Genomic DNA, 7,595 nt, shown 5'->3' with positions numbered 1-7,595 from the left:
GGGTGAAAATTTCCCGGGATTTTGGGAGGAATTTTATGGGACTTGGGTCGGGATTTGGGGACTTGATGGGAATTTTTGGGAATTTTTGGGAATTTTCTGGGATTTCAGTGAGGATTGAAGGGGGGGATTTGGGGGTCTGGAATTTGGTGGGATTTGGGGAAAATTCAGGATTAGGGATTAGGGAATTTGGGCCGGGATTGGGGAATTTGGGTGGGATTAGGGAATTTGGGCCAGGATTTTTTGGGCCGGGATTAGGGAATTTGGGTAAAATGAGTGGGATTTGGGTCAGAATTAATGGGACTCGAGTTGAAATTAATGAGATTTTGGTGGTAATTAATGGGATTTTTGTTGGAATTAAGGAATTTGATAGAGAATTAGTGGGATTTTGGTTGGGATTAATGAGGTTTGGGTCAGAATTAAGGGATTTTATCACAGAATTAATGAGCTTCGAGCCAGAATTTGGGGATTTTGGCCAGAATTGAGGGATTTGTTTTGGAATTCATGGGATTTGGGATAGAGTTAATGGGATTTGGGATAGAGTTAATGGATTTGGGATAGAGTTAATGGATTTGGGATAGAGTTAATGGGATTTGGGCCAGAGTTAGGGGATTTTATCACAGAATTAATGGATTTGGGCTGGAATTAATGGATTTGGGCCAGAATTGAGGGCTTTGGGTCAGAATTAAGGGATTTGGGTCAGAATTAAGGGATTTGGGCCAGAATTGAGGGATTTGATACAAAATTAGTGGGGTTTTGGTCGGAATTAATGGATTTGGGCTGGAATTAATGTGATTTGGGTCAGAATTAATGGATTTTGGGCCAGAGTTAGGGGATTTCATCACAGAATTAATGGATTTGGGCCAGAATTGAGGGATTTGATACAAAATTTGTGGGATTTTGGTCAGAATTAAGAGATTTGGGCTGGAATGAATGTGATTTGGGCCAGAATTGAGGGATTTGGCCCAGAGTTTGGGGATTTCATCACAGAATTAATGGATTTGGGTCAGAATTGAGGGATTTGGGAATTTGGGCTGGGATTAGGGAATTTGGGCTGGGATTAGGGAATTTGGGCCGGGATTAGGGAATTTGGGCCGGGATTAGGGAATTTGGGTAAAATGAGTGGGATTTGGGTCAGAATTAATGGGACTCGAGTTGAAATTAATGAGATTTTGGTGGTAATTAATGGGATTTTTGTTGGAATTAAGGAATTTGATAGAGAATTAGTGGGATTTTGGTTGGGATTAATGAGGTTTGGGTCAGAATTAAGGGATTTTATCACAGAATTAATGAGCTTCGAGCCAGAATTTGGGGATTTTGGCCAGAATTGAGGGATTTGTTTTGGAATTCATGGGATTTGGGATAGAGTTAATGGGATTTGGGATAGAGTTAATGGATTTGGGATAGAGTTAATGGATTTGGGATAGAGTTAATGGGATTTGGGCCAGAGTTAGGGGATTTTATCACAGAATTAATGGATTTGGGCTGGAATTAATGGATTTGGGCCAGAATTGAGGGCTTTGGGCCAGAGTTAGGGGATTTTATCACAGAATTAATGGGATTTGGGCTGGAATTAATGGATTTGGGCCAGAATTAATGTATTTGGGCCAGAATTGAGGGATTTGGGTCAGAATTAAGGGATTTCATCACAGAATTGAGGGATCTGGGCCAGAATTGAGGGCTTTGGGCCAGAGTTAGGGGGTTTCATCAGCGAGTTAATGAACTCCCATCCCCGCCTGTGGGATGGGGTCCGAAGCCTGGAGAGCTGGGCGCGGAACCCGCGCCGCTCCTCCCCAATTCCTGACCCCAAACCCTTCCCTCGCCCCCTCCCCAGCCCCTCCCCCTCCTTTTTGGGCTGGGATTAGGGGAATTTGGGTCAGGATTAGGACGGGATTAGGGAATTTGGGCCAGGATTAGGGAATTTGGGCTGGGATTTGGGCTGGGATTAATGTGATTTGCTGCAGAATTAATAGGATTTTGGTTGGAATTAATGGGATTTGGGCCAGAATTAAGGGATTTTAACACAATGAATTAATGAGCTTTGAACCAGATTTTGGAGACTTGGGCCAGAGTTAAGGGATTTTATTCCAGAATTAATGAGCTTTGAGCGAGAGTTAGGAGATTTGGGTCAGAATTAGGGGATTTGGGCTGGAATTAATGGGATTTGGGTCAGAATTAATGGGATTTGGGTCAGAATTAATGGATTTGGGTCAGAATTAGGGGATTTGGGCCAGAATTAGGGGATTTCATCACAGAATTAATGGATTTGGGCCGGAATTAGGGGATTTGATACAAAATTAGTGGGCTTTTGGTCAGAATTAATGGATTTGGGCTGGAATTAATGGATTTGGGCCGGAATTAGGGGATTTGATACAAAATTAGTGGGCTTTTGGTCAGAATTAATGGATTTGGGCTGGAATTAATGGATTTGGGCCGGAATTAGGGGATTTGATACAAAATTAGTGGGCTTTTGGTCAGAATTAATGGATTTGGGCTGGAATTAATGGATTTGGGCCGGAATTAGGGGATTTGATACAAAATTAGTGGGCTTTTGGTCAGAATTAATGGATTTGGGCTGGAATTAATGGATTTGGGCCGGAATTAGGGGATTTGATACAAAATTAGTGGGCTTTTGGTCAGAATTAATGGATTTGGGCTGGAATTCATGGATTTGGGTCAGAATTGAGGGATTTGGGCCAGAATTGAGGGCTTTGGGCCAGAATTTGAGGGATTTGGGCCCCCTCCTCCTCCGCCATGCCCCGGCCCTGCTCCCCCCCTCCCCCTCCTTCCTCCTCCTCCTCCTCCTCCTCGTCGTCGGCGTCGTCCTCGCTGCTGCACGTGGAGTTCCCGCAGGTGCCGCCGGCGCTGCTGTCCAACCTGAACCGGCAGCGCCTGGAGGGGCAGCTGTGCGACGTCTCCATCCGCGTGCAGGGCCGCGAGTTCCGCGCGCACCGCGCCGTGCTGGCCGCCTCCTCGCCCTTCTTCCACGACCAGCTGCTGCTCAAGAACCTGGACTCCATCGAGCTGCCCGGCGCCATGGACCCCGCGGCCTTCGCCGTGGCGCTGGGCTGCGCCTACACCGGGCGGCTGTCGCTGGCCCGCGGCGAGCTGCTGGGGCTGCTGACGGTGGGCAGCGTGCTGCAGATGTGGCACATCGTGGACAAGTGCACCGAGCTGCTGCGGGAGCCCGCCTCGTCATCATCGTCATCATCGTCATCTTCGTCGGCATCGGCGTCCTCCTCGTCCTCGCGGGTGCTGCCCAGCGAGCCGCAGTCCCCCAGCAGCACCAACGCGCTGGGCCCGGCCCCGCAGCCCCGCGTCCCGGCGGGAAAAGCGGGCAGCGAGGAGGAGGAGGACGAGGAGGAGGAGGAGGAGGAGAGCGAGGAAGGCCCGCGGGCCGCGCCCGCAAAGCCCTGGGTGCTGGTCAAGCGGCGCTGGCTGCAGGAGGACCTGGTGCTCACCTGCGAGGAGGATGAGGAGCCGCTGGGAGGGGGAAATCCCGGAATTCCCGGCGGGAATGAGGAGGGGGAGGGCGGGAAAGGGGTGGGGGGACCCGGCCGGGAGAATTCGGGGATGGGATCCAGGGAGAATTCGGGGATGGGATCCCTGGAGAATTCGGGGATGGGAGCCGGGAATGGCCGGGAAAATGCGGGAATGGGAGCTGAGAGGAGCCGGGAAAATTCGGGAATGGGATCCCTGGAAAATTCGGGAATGGGAGCTGGGAGGAACCGGGAAAATTTGGGAATGGGATCCCTGGAAAATTCAGGAATGGGATCCGGAAGGAGCAGGGAAAATTCGGGAATGGGATCCCTGGAAAATTCGGGAATGGGATCCGGAAGGAGCCGGGAAAATTCGGGAATGGGATCCAGGAGGAGCCGGGGCTCCTGGGGCAGCGAGAGGATCCACGGAATTCCGCACGGAGACGAGGGAATTTCACTCGGAAATGCTGAAATTCCACTGGGAAATGCTGGAATTGCGCACGGAAATGAGGAAATTCTGCACGGAAACGAGGGAATTTTGCGCGGGACCGGCGGGATTTCACGCGGAAGCGAAGGAATTGGGGGAATTTCGCCCGAAAACGAGGGAATCCTGCACGGAACCAGCAGAATTCCGCACGGAACCGAGGGAATTGTGCACAGAACCGGCAGAATTTTGCGTGAAAATGAGGGAATTGTGCACAGAAATTCCACTGGGAAATGCTGGAATTGCGCACGGAAATGAGGAAATTCTGCACGGAAACGAGGGAATTTTGCGCAGGACCGGCGGGATTTCACGCGGAAGGGGAGGAATTGGGGGAATTTCGCCCGAAAACGAGGGAATCCTGCACGGAACCAGCGGAATTCCGCATGGAACCGAGGGAATTGTGCACAGAACCGGCAGAATTTTGCGTGAAAATGAGGGAATTGTGCACAGAACCGGCAGAATTTTGCACGAAAACGAGGGAATTTTGACCGGAATGGGAATTTCTCACGAGAACGAAGGAATTTTGATGGGAACCGCTGGAATTTCCCACGAGAACCAGGGAATTTTGCACAGAACCGGCAGGGTTTCACACGAAAACGAGGGAATTTTAACTGGAATCAGCGGGATTTCGCACGGAAATTCGGGAATTTTGACCAGAACCGGCAGAATTCGGGACGGAACGGAGGAAATTTTGACCGGAACCAGCGGAATTCCGCACGAAAACGAGGGAATTCTAACCGGGCTCAGAGGAATTCCACACAAAACCTCGGGAATTTCGCACAGAACCTCGGGAATTTCGCAGGAAAATTCGGGAATTTTGGCCAGAACCGGCAGGATTCGGGACGGAACCTCGGGAATTTTGCACAGAGCCGGCGGAATTCCTGACGGAACCTCGGGAATTTTGATCAGGACCGGCAGAATTCCACAGGAAAGCTCGGGAATTGCAGGCAGAAGTTCAGCCCGGGCGGCGAACCCGCGCAGAGCGCCCCGCCCCCCGCGGGCAGGCCCCGCCCCCGGCCCCGCCCAGCCCGCACCTGCGGCCCAGGTGAGCTCGGCCAAGGTGTTCGTGTGCCACTGCGGGAAGGCGTTCTCGCACCGCAGCATGCGCGAGCGGCACGTGAACATGCACCTGGACCTGCGGCCCTTCACCTGCGCGCAGTGCCGCAAGCGCTTCAAGATGAAACATCACCTGACGGAGCACATGAAAACGCACACCGGGCTGCGGCCCTACACCTGCGGCACCTGCCACCGCTCCTTCATGTGGAGGGACAGCTTCGTCAGGCACCGGGGAGCCTGTGCGGGGACAGCCGGCACTGCTGAGTGACACCTGTCACACCTGAGTGACACCCGGCACACCTGAGTGACACCTGTCACACCTGAGTGACACCTGGCACACCTGGCACACCGGGGAGCCTGTGCGGGGACAGCCGGCACTGCTGAGTGACACCTGAGTGACACCTGAGTGACACCTGAGTGACACCCGGCACACCTGGGCACAGGTACTGTCACACCTGGGCACAGGTACTGTCACACCTGTCACACCTGCGGCACCTGCCACCGCTCCTTCATGTGGAGGGACAGCTTCGTGAGACACCGGGGAGCCTGTGCGGGGACAGCCGGCACTGCTGAGTGACACCTGGCACACCTGAGTGACACCCGGCACACCTGAGTGACACCTGGCACACCTGGCACACCTGGGAGCCTGTGCGGGGACAGCCGGCACTCCTGAGTGACACCTGAGTGACACCTGAGTGACACATGTCACACCTGAGTGACACTTGAGTGACACCCAGCACACCTGAGTGACACCTGTCACACCTGAGTGACACCCGGCACACCTGGGCAGGTGCAGGGACAGCCCTGTGTGACACAGTGGCACCTGTGGGGGCACAAGGACACGGGGCAGGGGACAGGACAGGTGAGCAGTGACACCTGTCACACCTGGTGGCGTCACACCTGGGGACGGGTGACGCCACAGCTGGGCAGGTGCAGGGACACAGGGGGGACTCGGGGTGATGTCATAGGTGTGACATCATCACAGAGGGGGGCTTGGTGACGTCACACCTGAGGGGTGACATCACACCTGGTGGGCTGGGCAGGTGAGGGGGGAGGGGACAGCTGGGTACGACGGTGACGTCACACCCAGGGGAGCCTGGAGGTGACACACCTGGATGATGTCACACCTGGCGGGGGTCACATGACACCTGGGCAGGAGGAGGGGTGTGGGCAGGTGACGTCATGGCTGGGTGAGCTGGGTATGACATCACACCTGGGTGGGTGATGTCATAACCAGGTGACAACACCTGGGCACAGGTACTGTCACACCTGGGCACAGGTACTGTCACACCTGGGCACAGGTACTGTCACACCTGTCACACCTGCGGCACCTGCCACCGCTCCTTCATGTGGAGGGACAGCTTCGTGAGACACCGGGGAGCCTGTGCGGGGACAGCCGGCACTGCTGAGTGACACCTGGCACACCTGAGTGACACCCGGCACACCTGAGTGACACCTGGCACACCTGAGTGACACCCGGCACACCTGAGTGACACCTGGCACACCTGAGTGACACCCGGCACACCTGAGTGACACCCGGCACACCTGAGTGACACCCGGCACACCTGAGTGACACCTGGCACACCTGGCACACCTGGGAGCCTGTGCGGGGACAGCCGGCACTCCTGAGTGACACCTGAGTGACACCTGAGTGACACATGTCACACCTGAGTGACACTTGAGTGACACCCAGCACACCTGAGTGACACCTGTCACACCTGAGTGACACCCGGCACACCTGGGCAGGTGCAGGGACAGCCCTGTGTGACACAGTGGCACCTGTGGGGGCACAAGGACACGGGGCAGGGGACAGGACAGGTGAGCAGTGACACCTGTCACACCTGGTGGCGTCACACCTGGGGACGGGTGACGCCACAGCTGGGCAGGTGCAGGGACACAGGGGGGACTCGGGGTGATGTCATAGGTGTGACATCATCACAGAGGGGGGCTTGGTGACGTCACACCTGAGGGGTGCACCTGGAACCCCCAAAAAACCAGCTGGGACTCCCCAAAACCCACCTGGATCCCCCTAAAAATCAGCTGGGGCCCCCCAAATCCACCTGGATCCCCCTAAAAGGCACCTGGACCCACGGAGGAACACCTGGAACTGCCCCAGGAACACCTGGATGGCCCCTGAGCACACCTGGATGCCCCCAAAAAGCACCTGGGACACCCCAAAAACACCTGGATCCCCCCAAAAAACACCTGGCGTGACTCTGGGACACCGGAATCTCCCCGAAGGACACCTGGATCCCCCCAGAGATTCCTGGATCCCCCCAAAACCCACCTGGACCCCCAAATATTCACCTGGGACCCCCAAATATTCACCTGGGACCCCCAAAATCCCATCTGGTCACTCCCCCGTGACGTCACAGGTGTGTCCGTGCCCCGCCCCCCTCCGGGATTGTATTTTTGGGTCGATTTGTGGCGGTTTTTGATTTCCATTGATAAAAAATCCAACCGGGGGCGTGGCCAAGGCGCATTTGAGGGCGGGGCTTGGGGAGAGGGCGGGGCCAGAACGTGGAGCTGGGAATTTGGAGGGGCGGGGTCTGAAGGGGTGGGGCACCCTGTGGGCGTGT

At 55.0% G+C, this 7,595-nt stretch overlaps 1 protein-coding gene across 1 annotated transcript; it reads left to right on the top strand.

Annotated features, from left to right (window-relative positions):
- Positions 1-2,751: 2,751 nt before the first annotated feature.
- LOC121346545 (zinc finger and BTB domain-containing protein 22-like) lies at positions 2,752-5,291 on the top strand. The gene is made up of 2 exons (XM_041424428.1): positions 2,752-3,540; positions 4,313-5,291. The coding sequence occupies exons 1-2, from the start codon at positions 2,752-2,754 to the stop codon at positions 5,282-5,284; spliced, it is 1,761 nt and encodes a 586-aa protein (XP_041280362.1). The 3' UTR covers positions 5,285-5,291.
- The last annotated feature ends 2,304 nt before the right edge of the window (positions 5,292-7,595 follow it).

The sequence above is a fragment of the Onychostruthus taczanowskii genome, unplaced genomic scaffold, assembly GCF_017590055.1.
Source record: "Onychostruthus taczanowskii isolate IOZ18803 unplaced genomic scaffold, ASM1759005v1 scaffold819, whole genome shotgun sequence".
NCBI classification, from domain to species: domain Eukaryota; kingdom Metazoa; phylum Chordata; class Aves; order Passeriformes; family Passeridae; genus Onychostruthus; species Onychostruthus taczanowskii.
Note: the sequence above shows the minus strand (reverse complement) of the source record. Positions and strands in the feature narration are given on the sequence as shown.

What these genes read in the sequence shown, in the direction of transcription:
- LOC121346545 (XM_041424428.1), top strand. Translation starts at nt 2,752, where the DNA reads ATGCCCCGGCCCTGCTCCCCCCCTCCCCCTCCTTCCTCCTCCTCCTCC. An exon ending in AGGGGGAGGGCGGGAAAGGG is followed by an intron (nt 3,541 to 4,312) that starts GTGGGGGGACCC and finishes CCCGAAAACGAG; the next exon opens with GGAATCCTGCACGGAACCAG.